At 36.6% G+C, this 22,969-nt stretch overlaps 2 protein-coding genes and 1 long non-coding RNA gene across 5 annotated transcripts; 1 reads left to right on the top strand and 2 right to left on the bottom strand.

Moving 5' to 3' along the window:
- Nucleotides 1-784: 784 nt before the first annotated feature.
- Nucleotides 785-5,339, bottom strand: LOC110835532 (cx9C motif-containing protein 4). Of its 3 annotated transcripts, none has more exons than XM_022075829.2 (3): nt 5,163-5,339; nt 2,316-2,473; nt 785-953 (listed from the first exon to the last, which is right to left on the bottom strand). In XM_022075829.2, exons 1-3 carry the CDS (start codon nt 5,221-5,223, stop codon nt 933-935), a joined length of 240 nt encoding a protein of 79 aa, XP_021931521.1. In that variant the 5' UTR covers nt 5,224-5,339; the 3' UTR covers nt 785-932. The 3 variants fall into 3 exon arrangements, with proteins under 3 accessions (XP_021931521.1, XP_087200077.1, XP_087200076.1); XM_087343951.1 differs by having other exon boundaries at nt 2,337-2,473; nt 5,163-5,319; XM_087343950.1 differs by lacking the exon at nt 5,163-5,339 and adding an exon at nt 4,436-4,567.
- On the top strand, nt 4,697-11,241 carry LOC147874574 (uncharacterized). Its single transcript, XR_015533890.1, has 3 exons — nt 4,697-5,117; nt 5,296-5,806; nt 11,054-11,241. It is a non-coding gene; the product is annotated as an uncharacterized LOC147874574 (long non-coding RNA).
- On the bottom strand, nt 6,568-20,788 carry LOC110835527 (WD repeat-containing protein 43). The gene is made up of 10 exons (XM_022075820.2): nt 20,296-20,788; nt 17,874-18,121; nt 16,761-16,985; nt 15,318-15,473; nt 14,347-14,512; nt 13,161-13,247; nt 12,374-12,571; nt 10,829-10,980; nt 9,819-10,066; nt 6,568-9,076 (listed from the first exon to the last, which is right to left on the bottom strand). Exons 1-10 carry the CDS (start codon nt 20,473-20,475, stop codon nt 8,937-8,939), a joined length of 1,800 nt encoding a protein of 599 aa, XP_021931512.2. The 5' UTR covers nt 20,476-20,788; the 3' UTR covers nt 6,568-8,936.
- Between the last annotated feature and the right edge of the window lie 2,181 nt (nt 20,789-22,969).

Below are 22,969 nucleotides of genomic sequence, written 5' to 3'. Positions count from 1 at the left end.
CTTATTATTACTGTAAACACTTCACATAGTAACTCACTTAATAATTTCTTTAACAAATTTGCTGATGTTATTTCTATTACTGATTCACATATATTTAAATATTTAACTGAGGCAGTAAATATATTCCTCATATGTACAGTGATAAAATATTAAAAATATATATGCAGACTGCACAAAACACATCAGTAGGTTGTGGTTTGAAAGCCCATTCTAAATATCTGCACATTTGATATATTATTCCATCATGGCGACACTTGTTTCACCAAACACAAGACAGTATTGCAGCACCTGTTTTTATAACTTTACATTTGCACGTATTTAATGTCACATTCACAAAGCAACAAATTTTCAAAACACACAGCACATTTATTATTAAAGTGGAATATTTTCTGGCCAGTAAACATTAGGAAAATTACTCATATTATAAATATAGCACAAAAGAAGTTGATGAAAAACTGTAGTCCTTCCCTTCTTAAAAAAGTGAACAAAAAGCTAGCTGAAATTCTAAATAAACAATTATACCACCGAGAGACCTTGTGAAAATATTTACACTAATACAAACTGCCAATATCTGAAAGCTGCCAGACACAATGTTGAGAGACAGACAAGTACAACAATCACTGAAACATATTTTTACAAGTCTCTGCCTTGCGTCAGCTATTCCTGTTGTCATAGTAACTTCAATATTACAGAAAAGTAATGACCATCGTAATCACTCACGCTAAATGACGTGACTTGCAGATTAGCTCACTTCTTCAACTGAGGATTGGCAGGAACAGGAGGGGACTCCCTGATGAAAATATCATAAAGAGGACGACTGAAGAGAACAAGCAAACAAGATGTACTAAACAGTCCAATAAACAAGCGAGGGTTTCGCTGGATCCATGTACGATCTTTCAGAACTCTTTGTCGCACATGTGGAGGCTGCGGATTCATTGTTTCTTGCCCTCACACTGCAAACAGAGATAATATATCTTATCATATATCTTACACCATCACTCAATATGAGTTTGAAGTGGTGGTTGTATTTATATTTTACTACTACCATTTTACAGGATACCTGTCCAAAAGCCAGGATCAAACCATGCCTATGAGATTCATTATACAGTACATACTACTACTGCAAGATTACACAGCATCACAACCCAGAAAACCACAATCTACAGATTAGGGATAAGTTTGTTGCATTAAACTAGAAATATTTCTTCTTATTTAAAGTTTGTTAAAAGTAACAGGAATATTGAAGATTTCTGTCTTCTGGGTTGTTGCGCTGTGTAGTATGGTGGATGTTTATCAACGTTTCAGATGAACATTCATCGCCCTGACGACGGAGGCAGTATGACCTCTGAAACGGTAAACATCTACCAGACTACACAGCCCAACAACCCAGAAGACAGAATACTTCATACTCACCGCTGTAAAAACCTCAAATCATACAAAAGGAAAATTATCTGTGCACTTTATGAGTTATACCTATTTATCACATCCTGTAGTTACCAAGCCTTTTCAGATGCAGTATAGTACTAAGATTTTATTACAACAAATCAGATATATTTTAAAAGAGTTTAAAAGATTTTTATTTTATTTTCCAAATTACAGATACCTACAAAAATTAATCTGGTATAGCTGGTGATATTCTAAGATACTGCAGTAATTTGGCTTTGCCAACATTTTGGAGAAACCTACTGCCTCTGGCCCATCAAAAATAATGGGAGTTGTTAGCATGTTCTGTGAATGTGCGAACGTATGCACTGGACAAATTGGCTGTTCCATCGAAACAGCTTGTAATAGGTTACAATTTCATCCTCTTCATATCAAATCCAACATTTGCAATCTAAAATAAGTAGAGTGGGTGAGCCAGATTAATACATGTCAAAAACACCTGAGATCTGATGTTTTCATGGCAATGAAACTTAATTTTAATGCTTTTGGTTGTGGCACTGTGTTGTCACCTGGAAAGTTACATCACTTCAGTGTACCCTGAAGGTGGAGGTAATAACCTATAAGAGTACAAGGTGTCACTAGCCGGATCAAATTCTGAAGATTGTAAAAACTGTTCATAACATTAAACACTGAATTCATAAGTTCAGTAATTTTTGTTTAACTTACTTTTGTTACTTAAGCATAATGCAATAACATACAATTGCTCATTTAAACCCTTGAAGAAAGCACTCATCTGGATAAAATAGGCCAAAAAATATCAACTTATGCTTTTATTTTAACAACATCTACCAATATAAAATTACCAGGTCATGGACAAACATGAGCATCACAACAGGAATTTTTGTTTAAGAATGCATAATAAAAAAAGAAACCTTGGAAGAAATACAACGTACAGGTGCAGTTTCTGTTTGTGAAGGAGTTTCCTGAGTATCAATCCCAGAACAACTGATTGAAGCACTGCCCCACTTGCGACAACACTCCTTTAGTAATTCAATAAACTGTTGGCAGGATGCTTCCTGATAATTGTTTTCTGTAAAAGGAATATGGATGGTAAGTATGTCATTGAACAAAATAGAATTGATTTACATTCCACAAATCCTTCACAGCCTAAGCCAAAGATGCAGAACATGTCACAGCACATACACTGTACTTGTTTCTAATAACGAACTAGATGGCTTACCGAACCCGAAGGTTCATCACCGAAGTAACCGAAGCCCTCCACCGGACCCTGTCCTGGGCCAACAATAATGGAAACAAGGAAAGGCCTCACATAAATGCCAGGTACATCAGCCGCTTAACACTAGACATTCTTGATGAAGAATATCTCATATACATATTTACCTACTCGAATTTTGCTACAGCTTTCATTTAAGCACATTTTTTCTAATAACAAATATAAATTACATAGTTACTACAGTAATTTACAGTCAACTACAGTATTACCGCAAAAACAATTATACAGTAAAACCTCTCTAACTTGGACATTTGCGGTTCCACGATAATGTGTCCAATTTACAGAGGTGTCCAGGATAGAGGGAAAAGGGAAAATCATCCTTTCAAATTGTCGTGTAATGACAATGTGGTAATTGTAAAGTATTATGGAGCCCTTCCCAAAAAGGAATTATTGATAAGAAAAATCAAATGGGTAAATTAAATTTTTACAAATTTTGTTTTCACTAAATTAAACTTGCATGGATATAAGCTCAATGGGAAGGGCACCAATACTTTACGTTTACCGACAATGTAATCTATTTTACATAATCTAACTACTGTAGGCTTGCTTGAATTAAGAACTAATGACAATTATAACAATCATTTGAAACCCACTCTCATGGTTGCACATTACACCCCAGCCTCAATGAAATTTTAAATGTTCAGAATGTATTTTTTTAATTGTACTTACGGCATTAGCTCAACATATGATGTCACTTATTTCTTGTAAAAAAGTCTGTTACAAGACACTGCTTTTTTGCTTTTATCTTGGAATTTGCCCATCCTCTTTCTAATTTTCGCCGCAATCCGATAAAGTTTCAACCATTCCAGGTTGATTATGAGCGAAAGCATACCGTTCCAATTTCGGTTAACATTGTTTAACTCAGTTGCAAGCACAGTACTGACAAAGTTAAAACTATATCAGCAATAGGTACTGTAGTTCAGTGAAAGGTTCAACAAAAGAATAACTATACACTTTCACTGCATTCCAATGATGTGTTCAATGTCTCACACCCTCAACCATAAGCTAATCCTCAGGTAGAAGGCATTCATCAGTCAGAAATTGAAAACATACTAACTGTAAACGTTTCCCATAAAAGCATTGAAGCTAAGTGCATGCATGCACCTGTCCAACTTACAACAAAATGGGTGACCAAGTCCAGGATAAATGGGTGTTCAAGATATAGGGTATTGTGGACATGTAAAATTATAGGATATTCGTCAGTTCCAATTAAAAGTGTCCAACTTGAGGGGTTTTACTGTAGAAGAAAGCATAATCACTACTGCTTACATGTAATTATAATAGCTGAGAATTTTTCATTAAGGTAGATTCTTCTATGGAGCAGAAGCAGTGAGACTTCTAGCATTGACTTAAACTTTACATAGTGATGATAAGATTAATGGATAGCTTAATTCCAGTACAGTAAACTCCTTGTTTGATATTTACTAACTTTAGTATTTGGTATATGAAAGTTATATCTGTATCTTATATTGTGGGTATAAGAATTCGCTGGCTAGTAGAAGAATATTAAATTTCTTATACAATTCCCTACAGGTGCTAACCACTCGGCACCACATTTGGTCATAAAACGACATACATGTATCCCAACGTACAAGGCGCGTCCTCAAAGTAAGTTTCCCTGGGGCTGTTTACAGAAACAAAACACAATTTCATGGAAATATTTATTGCAACAGATACAGCAAGTGTCCAGCTATTTTTCAACATATTCGCCACCGGAATTGAGACATTGGTCATACCGTGGTACCAACTTTTGAATACCTGTGTCGTAGAAGTCTGCCGCCTGGGATTGGAACCACTGTGTGACAACCATCTCCGCCTCTCTGTCATTCTCAAAACGCTGACGCTGACCGGACAGGAATTTCTTGAGGTGTAGGAAAAGATGGAAATCACTGGGAGCGAGGTCCGGGCTGTAGGGTGAATGATTAAACACCTCCCAGCTGAACTCCTGCAGGAGACTTGCTGTCCGTCGAGCCGTGTGCGGCCTAGCGTTATCACTGACCGCACTTCACAGTCGGCGGGAGCTGGAATAAGAACCTCCATCTTCAACAGCTGCAACGATGCTACTGTGAGAACGCGGGAGGTGCCGTTAGTGCATGCGCCATGCTACGTCATTGCTCTATCACGTACGCACAGTCGCTTCGCGCAATATAAGGTTTGCTAGCTGTGGGACGAGTGGGAAACTTACTTTGAGGACGCGTCTCGTATTTTCCTAATTGGGCGTGATAAAACAGAATAGCCAATGAGGGGAAGATTACGCAGGAACCCAATCCGAGAGTAAATCGAAAACTGGATTACATTTATCAAAGTAACATAATCTTGTAGTCAGAAACCAGTTAACTATTCCAAATGAAACTTTCACCGGCAACATTACAATATATCAACATGAGAACCATCAGATAATTAACTCTGCAACAGCAATCCGTTAGTCTTAAAATTCAAGGTAAGTAAGAACAGTCGAATAATTACTGATGCCTATATATATCACCTTTCAGACACTTCTGAATGCTGCAAGCACTAGGTTTGCAGGGATCTTTCTTCATTAACATTCACTCTGTAAATTCCACAACATTCAGAACTCGATTATATAATTTCTGTTCATGCCACAGATTTTGTCACAGGTAACCTAATTTGAGCTGAAAATGCAAAACCACGTATTACCAAAGCACCAACAAATATTCTTATGAAAAACAAAATTCCTCTCATGTGCCGTGGATAGGGGGCTGTATTATTGAACACGACCTACGTCGAAAGCCAGCTCTTAGTTATATCCTCTACCACCAGAAGACGCCTCAAACTACTTACTACAATGAGAGGAATGCGGTTTCTTTTGTAATTATACAAATCAACGGAAATAAACTTCCGATGTCAGATTACCACCAAAACACATTTTTCTCACAAAATGTTCTGTAATAAATGAATTAGACATCTGTCCAAATTAATTTATTTTTAAGCTACAAACTTGCCATCAATTCATATTTTCCTTACAATATCTGACAACTAGAGATTTGAACCTGGGACCTCTCAAATATGAAGCAGAAGTGAAAATCACTCAACCACAATGTGTTATCTGATCCAGGAAGTAAAGTCTGACAACTTCATTACTGATCTGAGCCTGTCTAAGTAATTTTGGTGAGAAGTCTTCAAAATATTTCTTGATACTTTTCAAATGTATTCCAACCATTTCTGGAAGTACTGATAGGAATTCTGCTTGGAAAGCCATTGTATACTGTCTTTACATCATCCTAATCTATGTTATTGAAATGAGACCTTACAAGGTTATGTTTCATTTTGGAAAAACAAAGCAGTTAGGTATGGCTAAAACAGTCTAGTGCAGTGGATGTTCCAGCACCAGTAGTTGCTTTCAAATAAAATATCACTGTACTGGCAGTATTCTGTGACAACGCATACTTTCATGATGAAAAATCCACTTCTCTGTTCAGAGAGGTATGATGCTCATTTGAATCTTCTGAAGACAGAAATTTGTAATTGATTTGTCATTATAGTAGATTATGATGGTTCTGACCTTTGATTTTAACATTAAGTTTTTCTTTGAATTTGATGACTCAACCTATCCAATGTAAATTGACTTTTTTTTCTTTCTGGATTGTTCTGGTAGGCCCAAGACTCATTACCAATTACTTCCCCCACCCCCATCTTCTGACAATCTTGGTTTCCAAATATCATCACCAGCCATTTTTTGTACATGTCTATGACACTGAATCACCTCATATCCCAGAGGATAAAGAAACAAAGTCACTGCCAACTGCAAATCGTACTGCGTAAGGGTGAAATTATATTTTACTATTACAACTGAATAACTAGACATACAAAGTTAAGAACTGTCATAATCCACAGAAATGTAGAAGAAAATGAAAACACCCATAGCAAACTTTCCTTCTGCCAACATTTTATTTAATCCAGAAATATCTTCTCTCATATTAAAACTATTATACCAAGTTACATTAAATCATTTCAGGTTCAATATATTTTCCCAGCAATTTAATGATTAGAAATCACATATACAGCAATGCCTTGTTTACAATTCAGAGTAAGCTAATATATATATCAAATATAATAATCTCAATTAACTAACATTTTATAAGTATCCATATCTTCCTGAAAAAGTGGTGTAAGAATTTTTGTGATCAATGAAACTTTCATTATAAATATAAAGAATCAGCAATTTTTAGATTCATAAAATACATGTTGATTGTGGTATTCTGGGTTATGACACCATGTAGTTTTGCAGGTTGTTGTAAAACACTCTTCAGAAAATTGGTAACTACCTACAAGACTACACAGTACAATCAACATCTTCACCACTGTGAGAAACAAAAATCTCAAAGCAGTGGAATTATGGGAAGTTATTGATGTAGTAATAGCTGAGGGCATTTACTTTTGTGAACACCTTCACATACATCTAGTCTGTATATAACACACAAGTTTTCAATACTGACTCAAAAGCTTCACTTTTAACATTTGCAACTCATCTTCATTCTGAACCAATCTCCAAGGACAGAGATAAATCCTACTTTCCTAATCATAATACTACTTTGATGTTCATGTTCTGGCCTGAATATTATTTCTACAACCGAAATGTTCTGCTTCGCTCTCCATTCATTCAGCATATAGATGGACCAAGATAATATATTATTTCCCTATTCTTGGATTCTGACGATGGTATGATATAGTCAGGTTTATTGGGTTATTGGACTCTGTGAATTGTCTAAGGTTTAAATGTATACAATGTTTTGAAAACAGAGTAGGTGCCCCTGATCTATACATCTCAAAACAGGTCCAGTTTTTGAAACATTGTATACATTTTAACCTTGGATGATGGACAAAATCCAAAAACCTGATAAACCTGACTATATCACACCATCATCAGAATTCAAGAATAGGAAAATAATACATTATCAGCATTTAACCAAACAAAAGAACATCTAAGATGTAGTCAATACTCATACCTACCTCAAAATAACAACTTTGGAGTTATATATTGACCACAGATATAGTTACACTTATATATAACAGATAAAAATTTTCCTTAAAGAGTTGTATGTTTTTTAAAACTGTTTACCATTAACCGTATCTATTAAACAAAAGGAGACACTTAATCATTAGTCAGCATTACTAAATGGAGAGCCAAATACTGACTTTGTACAGCTTGTATGAAGTTGCATATTCTTTAAAGTTTAACCATTACTCAAACTTTTAGTGCATTACAATAAATGGCCCTTGTGTCAACCTCTATCAGAAGTTCGTATAACAGCCATGTCAGTGTTTATGGTAAAGAGAATTAAAAAAGCATAAATATGGTGTAGCTTTCAATGACAAGTTCATACCAAGTTTCATGCAAATCCATCAGGAGTTATTAGGGTGGGCGGGACATGCACACACACAGATATGATATCATCAGCCTATCCTTTCTTATAAAACAGGATAAAATAATTTTATAAGCAAAACTTATAGACCAAAATATCATGAGTGAAGTGAGATATAATATGTGCTAGTCCAGGAATCCTGCACATAGCAGTCAAAGGGTTAAGGTCTACACAACTCATTTAAAATTCTTATATAGTGCAATGTCTCACAGTTGGAAGTCCATAACAGGAGAATTGAATCCAGTTTTCAAAACAGGGTACTTCCAGTCTTGTAATTCTGCTCCAGGATATTACACAGAAATGAAATGTCAAATGTTTTGATGTCTTCATATTATTCTTTATGATTCAGAAAACAGAAAAACAGTGTAAATTTATCTGCTGAGTATTAACCAGATTCATTCTCCCATCAGAAAAGAAAATTGTATACTGTATTTGTGGGGAAGATAGAAAGGCAAAATGATACCAAGGAACTTGTATTTATGTCACTTCCCATAGACATCAGTGGCACAGCAATCTGCATCTGACCAGCATGGGCATAGTAAAATAAGGTTAAAAAAATCCATCGCAATTGTATTACCTCTTGCATCTACATGTGGTAATACAGCAGTCCTTTTGATAAATATTTCACATGCAAGATATACATCTAAATGCTTTGTCATCACATTCTGTGGCATGATGTAAAACAATTCAAAATTATACGAAGAGGAGAAAAAAAAAGTGTTATACAACAAAGTCACTCTGAATTGTAAATCATTCTGTATAATGATATTCTCCCTACTGTCAAGTTGTTACCTTCCAATCAGTCTGTCAAGTTTCTTCTAGACACAAATCTCTTCTTCACCGTATCACTCCAACACAAAAGCACCTGCAAGTTCTCAGCTTGACATATCCAACTCTTCCGTTTCCCCTTCAGCCTCTGCCTCTTCCTCCATGTTCATATCTGACAGTTCTTCCCAATGATCTTCTGATTCACTGCCTAAAGCTGTGTCTTCTATTCCACTGCCTTCCTCTGAGTCTGAAACAAGATAACATTTACATTTACTGAAAGTTCCTTAAATCATAGTGGTTCAAAAATGTAACATCACAATATGAACTTATTATGTTTATTCATAAACGAAATTATCATCTTCTGGTCACAAAATTAGGCTGACATATGACCTGTCTCAGCAACAGCATACTTTCCAGACAAGCCACATCTTATACTTTTTCTGTTTCTGAAATACAAGTGCACCTTATATTCACCAAATTATGATACTTATGTCTCTCTATGATCTGCAATGCAGACACACTAATTTGTATCTCTTCAATTACATTTATTTGTACTGTCAGTATATACAACAGAACAAAAAAGTACCATCTCTGAACATTCTAGTAACGCAAATATGCACAAATATCACCTCAAAAAAAACAGGACTTTCTGAAGAAATTTCATTTATGGAAATAGGATCAAAATTGAAAATTTGGAAACACAAATAGGTACAATGAATGAGGAATAAGACCCTACAGACAACAGAAAATGCAGCATTCTTGAAGCATGAGGATATGGACAGAATGGGAAAGCAGACATGGCCAACACACAAATTCACTGGACCTCTAGTAGAAAATCTGGAGAGACAATAAACACAGTGGTTTAGAAGGACAGAAGAAAGGAATTTTAAGTAAGACAATCAGAATATAAGACAGTATGAAATGCGAGAAAGCAAATATATGAAAACTGAAAAAAAAAAACCAAAGACACAGAACTGGATGCTCAATACCTTGATCCTGGAATACAAGAAGACTTTCCCCAAGGTCTCCAGTGACATTCCCCTTGTTGCTTTCCCCCATCTGATCCACCAGCAAATCAAGGCGACCACGAAGTCGAGACAAAGGTGCCAACAGCCCCAACCTTGTTTCCACTAGTCCTAGGACAGGAGACAATGTATCTCTTACATCAGAGTTGGCCATCAACTGACCAGCATGTGATTTAATAACAGCTTTCAGCCAAAGGACAGCAATCTGACTCCTGAAAACAACAAAGCAATATGTTTCAACTCTCAGCACACATTTTAAAATGATAATCCACATTTCCAAGCTCTCCTACATTTCTGTAAAATTCTGGCAAATAAAACTGGTAAAGCACACTTAAATTTAGAGTACACACAATACCCAAAATCACACTAAGAGATGATCACGGCTAACAGCAGCTTTCCTCCGCAGCCCAACCAGTTTTCAAAAATATAAATAGGTGACATTCCTAAGATGTTTATATTTAATACATTTAGGCTTAACTGGAAAGTCACCATATTATCCCTGCACCTCACCCACTTTGTGAACGAGGAAGTTCAGAACCAATATTTTTTAAAACACTTTGAAACATTAATATTTGAGGGAAATATACTTTCATGTTACCTTACCTGCTCCTTATTGGTTAGTTACTGCAAAATGGATTTAGATTAACTGCAGATTAGAAAAGCCTCAACCCTTTCACTGCTGGCTTACCTTTAAGTGGAGCCATTTATAGCAATACACTAGCAGTCTACAATATTTCACAGGAAAAAAAAGAACAGCAACTAATCTAAGTACATTCAATAAATCACAAAAGTACCGTCTAGTGACAGAGGAAAAGAAGTACATGATCAAAGTTCAGTCTGAAACACGACTACTTTTGTCTTCTCATGGCATATTTCTGACTGAGACTGGCTATGGTAGTCTGGACAAAGCACCATTAACACCAAACTTGAATACAGGAGTGAAAAAGTTAATATATAATGAAAAGTTGACTCACGCTATTGTCTTGCCCTGGATGAGTGTGACAAGTTCCTTAAGTAGTGGAATAGTGCACTGAAGAGAGAGTCTCATAACAGTGCTGGAAATAAGGGCTGGATCATTCTTCATCAAGACACTCTGCAGGATCTTTCTGTCCTTACTGCATAGTCCCTGGAACAATGACCATCAATTTGTTTAACTTTTTTGTCTTAAATCTCTTACATCTGACGGTGCACTATCGGAGGAAGGAAAATAGCCTCAAGACACAGACAGGTGAACCATATTCCAATGCAACAATGGCAGGTGTATGTGCTGCTGGTTATTAGTAGTTTCACCAAATACAAAAATAAGGTGAGATTTATAACTTTTCAACTTTCCAATGGCTTAATTTAACTTCATCTAAACTAGGTTCTGGCACTAACAGTTCAGGCATATGTATTTTAATCTGTCTAACATCTTAAGTCCCATGAACATTTAAGAGCTGGTTAAAGAAATCTTTCCACCTATTCAAAATTTTGATTGGATTTGCTAGTAAATTGCCATTATCATCCTTTACCAAATTAGTCTGAGGTTGATATCCTCTCTTGGAAGCCAAGACTAAGAGAGTTGCTAGTGGAATTTTCCACTAGTAACAGTAAATCTCCATTACTGAAGCTGAACTGGATATAGCTTCAGTACAGTGTCACTTATTCCATAACATATAATTCTGCACGTGGATAGATTTCATACACACAAGAATCAGAAATTACATGTGAAATCTAATTTTCCTAACATGTTCATAAATGACCTCCAGATTCACACTACTTAGAACAGGCCCATCCAACCTGTAGCTCGCAGGCAACATGTTGCCTGTGACACAGTGTTATTTTGCCTGCGGAGGCATTTAAAATAAGAAAATGTCTTTTAATCCTTTCCCCAGCAACTGAGCGACAGAACATCGAAGCAATTCCACCTGTTTCCGGGCAAACTACGAAAGAATACTTAGCACCTGCTCAATATTCCCAAGAAACCCTTATTGTTAGTAACTGTCCTTTGCCGGGATTAAAATAACTTTGTCGATGATTGCCGATGTGTATTGTTATGGGGATGTTTTCTAGTTAACGACTTGCAGATGTGCAGGTACCAGCAGCAGCTTCTTTCTGATACTTACATTGCCGAACTTACAATCGGTCTCATCATGCAAAAGATCACACCCAAGTTAAAATCAATGCAATAATATTTTAAAAAGGTTATGAACTTTTTATTTATGGAGACATATATTACACGACAAATTATTTTTGTAAAAATGTGCTAAAAATAAAAACACCCCAGCCTAGGTTGTGAATTGCAATTTTATTTACAAAGTCTTAACATTATCATCAGTATATTTTTATTGTAGATAATGTATAGAAAAATATGCAGATAAAGTGTGTGTGTGTATACATTCCACAGTTTATGTATTAAACTTCATGTTGCCCACATACAGACCACATTTTGCCAAAGTTGCCTGCACAACAAAAAGGTTGGGCAGGCCTGACTTAGAATTTACTGGTACTTTGAACAAGATATGCTAAGACATACAAACCTGCATAAGCAGATGAGCCATGCTGTCTGTCCTTGGAGGTTCGTGGCCACCAGCTTCTTGCCTCGTAAGACTTAAGTTTTCGAGACGTTCCTCCATAGGTACATCTGACTTCAGCTTTTTGCCTCTCTTTACAGGTGTCACTACTGTTGCTGTTTGGGAGACATATTCAACACTATCACTAGCCTCTGGAATTTTTACCTGCAGAAGAAAATAAATATAAGAAAATAATGCACAGAGAAATAACCTTCACACATTATGAATATTTTGGACTCTGAGCACACAAATATATATTACAAGTGGGGGTGAAACTGGAAATCTTCTGGTCATGTTTTCCAGTGTGATTCAACCACATTTGGAATTCTTATTACCTGTTACGTTCATAAGGGCAGAAGACTTTTAATCCACTGGCAAACAAGGGAGGTGCATTCAAAACACCACCTCCTCTTTACATATTCAATATTTACAGACATTTTGATTTCTGCTCACATAATGCACTTTTAAGAAAAGTTCTATATCACATTTAGAATATCTATAATAATGTTCAAGAACTCTCAAACATGTTCTGTTAAAATGTTTTGGAAAAGTTGAAACTAAAATCTGTCAGTTACAAAACTAACTGCAATGTCTGTGTCACACGAGAAGACGGCAAACAACACTTTCATTCATGCATCTCAGAAGACACTGCCACTTTCATTATATGTATGTACTTGTACTTATTTTCATTGGTAACATGCTGGACACAACAACTTTTAACTAAGATAATCTTACTGCATCGCAGGCATCCTACCTTTGACACTACACCATCCCTTGATGTACTCTTCTTCCTAGGATCTTGTCTCACCAAACATACCACTTTTTCATGTTCCTTAGGACACTGTAATATAAAACACTCAATAAGAACAGCTTTTCAACAGGTTTATTAACAGCCATCAATTTGTTCACACTTCCTGTGAAATAATAAGTTAACTTCATGCATAGTCTATACCTAATAAAAGACTGTTTAGGCAGCATATATTACCATATTTATCGAAATACCATGCACACTTTTCCTAAAATTGTTGCACAAAAAAACCAGATGGGCATCATATTTTTGGATTTGATATGAAAAGCACAGAGTGCAATGCAAAGGGCAGTTGCAGACTTGCAAGATTGTATCAGTCATTTGGAGATGCAAGAAACCTGTCCTTCAAAATCTTCACCAGCCTAGCAACAGGAGAAAGGGGTCGAGGTCGAGGTGTACTGGTTTATGCAACAAGGCAGCAAATAAGTATTCACCATATTCCATGCAGTGGCACACGCTACACATGGCTCATACTGTGCATACCACAGAGAAATGTTATTTTGGATGGTGGCACAAAGCATATCAAAATAACATCCCTCCTGCCAGCAGCATGTCTTGTGAACATAAAGAAGAGGGGTCCTGTAAGACGACAAGATAATGCTGCTGACAGTATAGTTCTTACCAGTGAATAAAACAAAGCAACTGCAAAAATTTAATGTCTAAAAAGCAGGGAATCATACAATAGCCAGAAAGTCTGAAGAGAGTGAAAGTTGCACCCAAGACTTAAAAAAATTTAAGAGTTTTCTACGAAATAGCAGTTACTGGTCGGCTTTTCACTTTCATATTTCATCCAGAAGCAAAAGTTGTCAGATGTCAAGTGAAGGGCTCTAATTTAAGGACTGAGGAGTAATGAAAGAAATTGGAATCCAAGGACAAGCTGAGGATAGTTCCACAATTTTTTTAACAAAACAATTTCTGTGTAAGACAACAAAGCATTGCACAAAGCCTTCCTAATGTGTATGAATAACAAATAACAGCGTTCAAAAGTAATGGTACTGGTAAATAGTTCATCACAACCACAGAGCTGAAAAGAAACTGCAGGACTTGCTTCCATCAAAATTAATTCTGTACACAGTCACATATTTAAAATTACAATTGTCATCATTAAACAAGTTGGTAACATGATACTCACTATTGTCTCAAATGAGAGAAAAACTGGACTCCCATGAGCTATAATGATACCGGATCCCAGCTTCATAGCTCCAAGGATTGGGATTCGCTGCACAGCATCCTTGCTCTGACCTGTGTCAGTTGCTATCTGTACTGTTACTTTTGGCTTCAAGGGTTTAGAGCACTTTCTGTAAGGGACAAAATATGAGTACCTTTCTGCAAACTGATGGTCTTTTATACATGCAACTATTACTCACATCCAAAAACCGCTAATCCTTCATTCCATAAACGTTTATGTTATACAACCAAGACCGTAATTATGAAAGCCATAAAGGAATTGAAGACAAGAGATATTACAAATTTGACTCCTATAAACGTTTTCAATGCAGCAAGACAAAATTAGAATAAACACTGATATGATCTCAAAACAACTGTAATAACTTAATTATTTTACTTTTTTAGTATGTCCTCTTCCCTTGAAAGAAAAGACTGGACTGATCTGGATATACAAATTATCTATTATGACAAACTTGATTTGAATTTTTAAAACTTAACAGATGGGCAACATATAGTGACAAGACATAAACAATGAGTATAATGTGAAATGCAATCCACATGCACAACAAATTACACCGTGCTTTATTATAAAAGAAATAATGACATGGAAACAACTCTCATCACTAAATAATTTTATATAGCACCATCAAAGAAATCGGAACATACTCAGACTAATACACGATGAAAGAAATCAGCTTCAACAGGATCTAAAAGCACTATTTCACAGTATACTCATTAAGTTATAATATTCAATTGTGATACCAGATAATTTTCTCTTCAGGTATCATGGTACATTATCAAAAGCTGAAGAATAATATTATGGTGGCCACTGAAAAGTAAGATTTTGTTCTCTTCACTGTCTACAATTAAAGAAGACCTACAGGTAGAGTATATTATGGTGAAACTAGAGAATGCCACACAATCAGTGTGACTCACCCATTCAGCTGATGCCTGTATACGTGCAGTACGCCACTGCTAGTAACTGCGACCACACTGGTTGTATCAGTACTACACAATGACACACTTGTTGCAACATCTTCCATCGCAAATGATGCCACAGCATTCTTATCTTGACTCCTTAAACTTAATGACCTGTAATAATACAAAAGTAACAATTAAGAACTCTGCTAGCTTGTTCCTTTCAGTAAAATGCAGAAGCACACACCATGCAGGTGAATAGGTGATGTGGTCAACCTCACACTCTGGTTGCCCTCCAGCAGAACTCAATAGACCAGGGGTTATCAACCTGGTCCCTACCGCCCACTAGTGGGCGATCAAGCTTTCATGGTAGGCGGTGAGGGTTTTTGTCTGTTGTTACAAATTTTGTTCTTCCTCCATATATCGAATACACTGCTAACAACTTAGCGAGTTTGACTTTTTAAAATATGCTTTTGCAATTTACTTTTGAATATAGATAATAATTCACCGGACACTTCTCGAAGTATACTTGTGGACGAGGGAGCAACGAATGAGCTCCGTAGCCAAAGGCACGAGTTTAGTGCGCATAACGAGGGCGGGGCTTACCACCGGCCATCACTCAGTCTTCGAGCTGTACCTCTTTCATGGTGGTGGGCAGTACGTGCGGCACCGGTGGTTGGTAAGGAAATTTTACCATCAACAAAGATACAAAAGTGGGCAGTAGGTATAAAAAGGTTGACGACCCCTGCAATAGACAGAAGACAAGTTGGGCCCCAGATCTGTTCTGGAAAGCGTAGTGTCACAGATATACTAACATACAATCACCAGTTTAAAAGAGACTTAAAATTCACCTTCAATGGAACAAGTATTTAAATTTCCTGACTGCCAACAATACATAATTCAAACTGTATAATATATATGAATAATAATCTTACACATGACAAATGGTTTTTATTTACTTACAAGGTGATAAGTAAGTATTTATATAATTAAAACTAATTCAGTTACACTACAACTGTGTTTTGGCAGAAAACTATTAACAGGCTCTCACAAACTGTATTATGTATACTATGTGTCTACATTTTGAAGCACCATAGTATATACTCAATTATTATTAAATATGCCAAGCATTATACATTACATAAACAGTAAAGTTAAATTACAGTTAACTAACATGGTTAGATCCTGGAAGTGATGTTCCATTTTAATACTTATGATTACACAAAGGCACTTAAGACCATTTGTATTCTTTATCAATGATGCCATACAACACATTACAGTTTCTGTTGACAGGACTGGAGAATGTACTATGTTGTTAGGTGCAGTCTTCCACCTGACAGTAACAGTTACATGTAGGGTGGAGATGTAAGTTCTTACAGCAGAATAAGGTGCTTTCTGACAATGACCAGTACACTAAATTATCTCAATTATTTTAAAAAATAACCCAGTAAACTTACTTACCATGCACTGAGCAGTCGGTCATTCTTGGCTGCACTTATGAAGTAACTTTCTGTACCTGGGACAAGTGTCAGAGATGTCACTTCTGAAGCATGACCCGTATACCTACGCATAAGTTTCTTGCTGGGTATGTCCCACAAGCCAATTGTACATCCTGCTGCCAGTAGTGAATTACTGTCTGGCAGCACCAGCAAACATGTAACTCGCTCTGACCCAGCTTTCCATTTGCTACACGGTGAAGAAAAATAAAGAGATAGAAATACTATAATACAAACATACCGAAGTTCACACCAAAGACAGTAGGCACACACAAGAGAAAGAACGTCCCTGTTGGCAAGGCAGGAGTTTCTAAAATTACAGGGCATTAAGACTATAAAACAAGAATATGCCTAGACGGGAATGAGAATCTATTATATGACAATGTGCAGCACAGTTCACATATAACAAGTGTGGTGTGTGTTCAGCGTGCAAAAGAGGCTGGCAGGAAAGAATATTGTAAATAATAACAACAACAGATATTAGTGTTGAGGTGAATATGAGAAGCAACAACATGAGAGCCCCTTTTGCGCTTGCGGTAACTGCTTGGAAGAGCCCATCTTGACCAGAAGTCATTTTTGTGTCTGCCAAATGAAAAGGTTATATGAATCAAATTAGTGACGATAGAATGATTACAGATAGGGTGGCTGGGAAGTATTTGGAAAGAAATTAAAGTTATCTTCTTTTTAAAGCACAACCTAAAGGGACAGATAAAAATCAGTCTAGATAGCCAAATGTGCAGCTGAGATGTAAATTGTATCTCAAAAATATTAAATATAAACACTAATCACTACACTCAGCCATGCCATATTTCAGGCAGTTAGTTGCCAGCTTCTCACTGTAGCAGAGGGACCTTTGGTGGACAAAGTGGCATTGTGACAGGTTTCTCTCTGGGTTCATAATCATCCCAACACTACTCCATATTCATAAATGTACTATCTGGGAGATGAACAAGAGACTCATCAGCAGCTGCCCACAGCAATAACAAAATTAACCTTTACACTAAGATGTTTAGTGCATAAGTTTGAGATACGACTGCAAACACCACTTACAGTCACCCTCCAAATAACAGTTCCTTACCTCTTAACAGAGCAGTCAGCAACATTCCACTCTACAATATGTCTGTCATCACAGCTAAATAAATTGGAACCTCTGCTCCAAGCTACATGATTCACAGCAGAACTGTGCCCACTATCTAGCTGGCTGACCATGCTGCCACTGGTAACACTGTATAACAGCAAATTGCCTGAAACTGTTCCTAGTGCTAAAGTGTCTGTCTCAGACCCATGTTCATCTGATTTCCGCTTCTTCCTCTTCCGTGGTGATACCTATCAAGCAAAATGTCACTGATTACTTCTCATTTAGACGAAGGAGACATTCAGCAACATATGAGGTATAATTCCACAGCAAAACATTTCATTATATTTTACACTAAACAGATTATAATAATTTTGTTCCAACAAATCACTATGGAATGACAGACAACAATTTGTATTAAACACACAATTGTATTTTAAAAGAAAGAAGTATATGTATCACACTGCATGAAGTATATGAAATATTTAGGCAAATTCACAACTTTCTGATAATATACAGCCTCATTAACTCTGATAATGGAACCTAGGGACTGAACATCACTAATACAAAACTGCAGCTTTCAAAAATGTTCAACACCAAAATTCCACATGCAGACTATTTTTCCATATCCAAGCTAAATGTCTAGACAACCGAGACCCTTGACTTCATCTGCTCATGAATCACATCAATTGCTTGTGGAGTAAGTTCAAGTGGCAGATCATGACTTTTTCAAAAGTGTTAGCCCAATCACAAGGAGGGGGAAGGGAGGGGTTACCAGGATGCATAAGTCACAACACAGAATACATGTATAACAACAATATAACAAATGTTATACAATTAAAATCATGAGAAATGTGATGCAGCATACTATGTCAAATGCCAGCATGCAAGCAACCACCATGTCCCAAGACTAACATGACATTATATCTCGCAACTGCACCTACGCAAACAGACAGTAAGTATTGGCTCACCTATGTGGCCTGGGTGACTGCAGCTGGCTAATAAATAGAACTGTCCCACTATATGCCATGTAGGAGCTTGGGGAAAAGGGAGGTATATCTCCTACTCATTCTTAACCTCAGCATTAGATATGGATGAGTGGTCAGCATCACACTCCGCCCACAGTTTACCCCTCGGAAAGAACCCCAGTATCTATTGGATAGATTGTACAGGGGGCTTGGTAGGTCCCAGAGGTGGTATGGATACAGAGGGTACAGGAAAAATCCTCTGCCCCAATCATCCAGTCTATAGTCAGTGACCATACTGACTGACTTACCCAGGCTCATCTGCATGTATTTTATCTGATTGGTTCTGCTGCGTTCCAGTGTATGAAGTACCAATGAAGCAAAGGTTTTTCATTCTTCAATGTGTTAGCCAAAGTAACACAATTAACATGACCTCTCTGCCCCAGGCTAGTTCTAAACATTAAGTCCAGGCAACAATATTCACCGCACAGAACATAATTTGTAAAAAGCAACGTGTACAAAATATCCTATTCCTTGATGCTGCTATGCCACTAAACCAGTGTACATAATGAACAAAACCAACTGTAGCTGTATGATACTAATGTGTGGCTCACAAGATCTGTTAGAGAAGTTACAGGCTACAGACTCGATAACTACAGTTCAATCTGTGGCAGGAGCAGAAACTTTTCTTTTCAATACCACATTCAGACTGGCTGGGGTTTGGAGTTCAGATTCTTATTCAGTGAGTACTGGGGGCTCTCTTCTTAGGGGAAAAGCAGTGTGAAGCTGCCCATTGATCTCCATTTAGTTCTGAGACTAAAAATGTATTGCACTTTACCTTCACTCCTTCATACATCATGAAGTGGTTTTTAAGCACAGGAACAACTTTATTTTTAGCTTACTTACATGATCATAATTATATTAAACACATAGGTGACATACATAATAAATTCTTTGTTTAAGAATTAATACACTGTGCCTTTGGCAACTTAAACATCAAATTGTATGTTATGGTCTCAGCTTATTGGCTAATTTGCCTAGTCTTGAAGGTAGATCAAATTAGTTTCTTTTAATGCAAACCTTTGCGTTTACTGTACATTTATGTAAGTATAAAACTACAATGAGGTTAACTAATCTGTAAAAGGAATGAGGAAACAGAATCATTACTTAATCCTGTTCTTTATAACGATTTTAACTGTTTGTTGTCGATATGTTTAACAGAGACATCTTGCACCACTTGCTGTTACTGACCTTCTAGGAGAACTAGACGAAATGAAAGTCCGTAAAAGAAATGCATGCTACTTATGAAAAAACTGTAAGTACCTTTCCTACCAATTCTGTGCTTTCTTCATTGGGTTTCGTGTGTGTAATAAATATCATCAGAACTTATCATGCACGAACTCAAAACTGAGCTCCACTCAATACAATCCGTATTTATTTCAACGATCCACATGGCTTACCGAATTTCTAGATGCTACCCATGTAAGACAAGTACATGGAGAGGACAGATGTAAGTTTGGTGTATATTCTTGACTTAATATCCCAGATTCCGTTTCCCACACCTTCAGCTTCCCATCTACACCACAATATCCAAAATATTTTCCACTTTCTGAAAAAGCCGAACACTCCAAAACCGCCATATTGAGTTTATAATGCTCTTCTACTACACGTGCCAAACATTGCACATCGGATCAGAGAATCTTACACTGAACACACAAAATTGTGGACAGACATCAATCCAAGCATTTTGACACGAATTGTTTTAAGCATAGCCATAAAATACATTAACGGTAAAAAATGCCATTCAGTTTCTAAAAAATGCACCTCCAGTCAACACAATACACTTTAATTTAACTTTTCAACCCCCCAACTTTTCCACGAAGAACCATCATCTACGGATTACCAACACATTCTCATCGTACCAAGGATCTTAAACACAACACAGACATGGATGGAGACAAAGTACATGAAGCGAGATTCCACTTATAACTTCTACTACCAGAGTGCATGACATTAAACAGACTCCAATTTCTTCACATAATGAAACAAAATTTTTTCTGATAAATCACATTGCTTGTGAAATATATGCAAAGAAAGTAGAACAAATTTTGGAGGCTCTAAATAATTATATATTAGTGCATCTCTGTATTTATTAAAATATTTTTTTATACAGTCGATGTGCAGTCACTTCGCGTGCAAATAATGATATTATATATTTTTCCAACAAATGAAACGAAAGATAACCATCGTAAATGACACAGAAATAACAGACTTTGCCGAAACTAAAGTTATTCTGCAATCGAGATTCGCGTTTCCATCATCGAGGGATGAAATGATGAGGGCTGCCCCGGCCTCTTTTAGGCTCAATATCGTGCTTTAAGTTTGAAAGCCTTCTGTTGTGACTTTCATTTGTAAATATCCCGTTCTTTTGTGTCACATTCACCCAATTTAACTGTCTTATTTCAATACAATAGCTAAAAACCCTGCAATTCCGTTTACAATGCCTAAAATGACGTGCTTTCGAGGCCAAAATAATTGCAAAAGAGGACACTTGGATGAACTAGGCCCCAGAGCTTCCGAAGTTTCTCTTGGGCTGAAACTTCTACCAGACTACACGGCACAACAACCCAGAAGATAGCCATCTTCTGACTCACTGCCGTGAAAACCTCAAATACAACGTTCTTTTGGTCCTTCTAGCATCCCAAATGTATCTAGAAACAACAATCTAGCTTCATTTATTTTACCACTCTGGCGGTTTAGAAGCCATTGGTCACATCTTTGTCTCCAGTAATGTACCTATTCAAGCGGTAGTCATTTTCGTTAAATAAAATTCCTAAAAATTATTTCTAAATTTCAATAACTGATAATTGATGTCTGAACAATTCTAGGGTTGGGGTTGCACAAGTTACTGGATATGATGGAAGAAGGATGTGAGATATGATTGTATAGTTACCTCAAACATTTAACCCATACCCAAGTTCCCAGAAATGGGGCTTACCACACTGAAATCTAGGCCCAAGGGTGCCCTTTACATGTTTACTGAATTCATAATTTTTTTTGAATTTACAAGTGTAGATCAATACATACATTGTTCACAATTTAATTTTTAATTGTTGAGTGCCCCCTGAGAGTTTTGACAATTTCTTTTGCCCACATTCAGGTTCCCTTCAAGCAAATCTCTTCATTTTGCCTCAGAGGACTTTCTTTGTCTTGGTCAACAGTTCAGCATAGTTTTCTGCAGTTGCTTGCACATTGTGTATCCTGGCTTGATATATACATACACATGCACATGAGCCAACACTACTATCTTCTTTACATACATTTGAACAAATATACAGTTTGTCATTGAAGGCTTTTACAGCAAAATACCTTTAATTAGCCTATTTTGAAAGGCTGTCCCTAATTGGGCATATACCTAACTGCCTAATATCATGTTTATTTCAGTTCTTATTCTTTATGAACTTTGACATGTGCAAGTGATTGATTGTAGATGTAGTCCTCATAAGACCATGCCATGCAACATAAAATTCTGTGTTCCAATTGAAGGACCTGCAAATGTATACTGAACCTGGGCCTTACTCAGGGACACTAAAAACTGGAGAGAGAAAAGCCAAGTCCTTCTGACCAGATTAAAGATTGACAGAAACTTGCAAGGCTAGAAACAAAGATAAATGGTTCTTTTTACACTTATTCCAAAGGATATACCTGGTAGCATTTATCTCACAAGGACTATCCCATCATGTCTTATATATAATTACTTTATACATTATATAAAATATTACCATAAAAGATACAAATTAATTCTCATAACATTTGTAGCATTCCTAGTTGAGCTATGCCTAACAGGCTCTGTCATCTTCCACCCTTTTCTACCTGGAGATGAATGCAGACTCCATCTTCCAAAACGTTTTATTTTATAATTTAGACAATAGACAAAGTCTAAAAGAACTATTTTACATACATTATCATTACAATCACAACCAAGAAAGATGGCTCCTTGCTTTACCACTTTGTTGTTTTCACAGTTTATTTATATGTAACTGTGGTAAGACAATACTGAAGAGGAGACAGTTAATCACCAAGTCACATTGACTACTGTTCTGTTGGGTTCCAACACTGAATAGGCCAAATATG

This window comes from Zootermopsis nevadensis, unplaced genomic scaffold (assembly GCF_977971745.1).
Source record: "Zootermopsis nevadensis isolate Lab colony 2312 unplaced genomic scaffold, Znev_1.0 Znev_ptg000007l, whole genome shotgun sequence".
Taxonomy (NCBI): domain Eukaryota; kingdom Metazoa; phylum Arthropoda; class Insecta; order Blattodea; family Termopsidae; genus Zootermopsis; species Zootermopsis nevadensis.
This window is presented reverse-complemented; position numbering and strand designations above follow the sequence as displayed.

Bases quoted from the DNA above. Each gene is read 5' to 3' on its own strand.
- LOC110835527 (XM_022075820.2), bottom strand. From the start codon at position 20,475: ATGGCGGTTTTGGAGTGTTCGGCTTTTTCAGAAAGTGGAAAATATTTT. The intron at 12,572-13,160 runs GTAGGATGCCTG...TTTCTTCTGCAG, and splicing joins GGGATGGTGTAGTGTCAAAG to GTAAAAATTCCAGAGGCTAG. The intron at 10,981-12,373 runs GTTTGTATGTCT...TCATTGTTCCAG, and splicing joins TGGCTCATCTGCTTATGCAG to GGACTATGCAGTAAGGACAG.
- LOC110835532 (XM_022075829.2), bottom strand. From the start codon at position 5,223: ATGTTAATGAAGAAAGATCCCTGCAAACCTAGTGCTTGCAGCATTCAG. The intron at 2,474-5,162 runs GTGATATATATA...TTCCTTTTACAG, and splicing joins CATTCAGAAGTGTCTGAAAG to AAAACAATTATCAGGAAGCA. The intron at 954-2,315 runs GTTTCTTTTTTT...CTCTGTTTGCAG, and splicing joins TACGTTGTATTTCTTCCAAG to TGTGAGGGCAAGAAACAATG.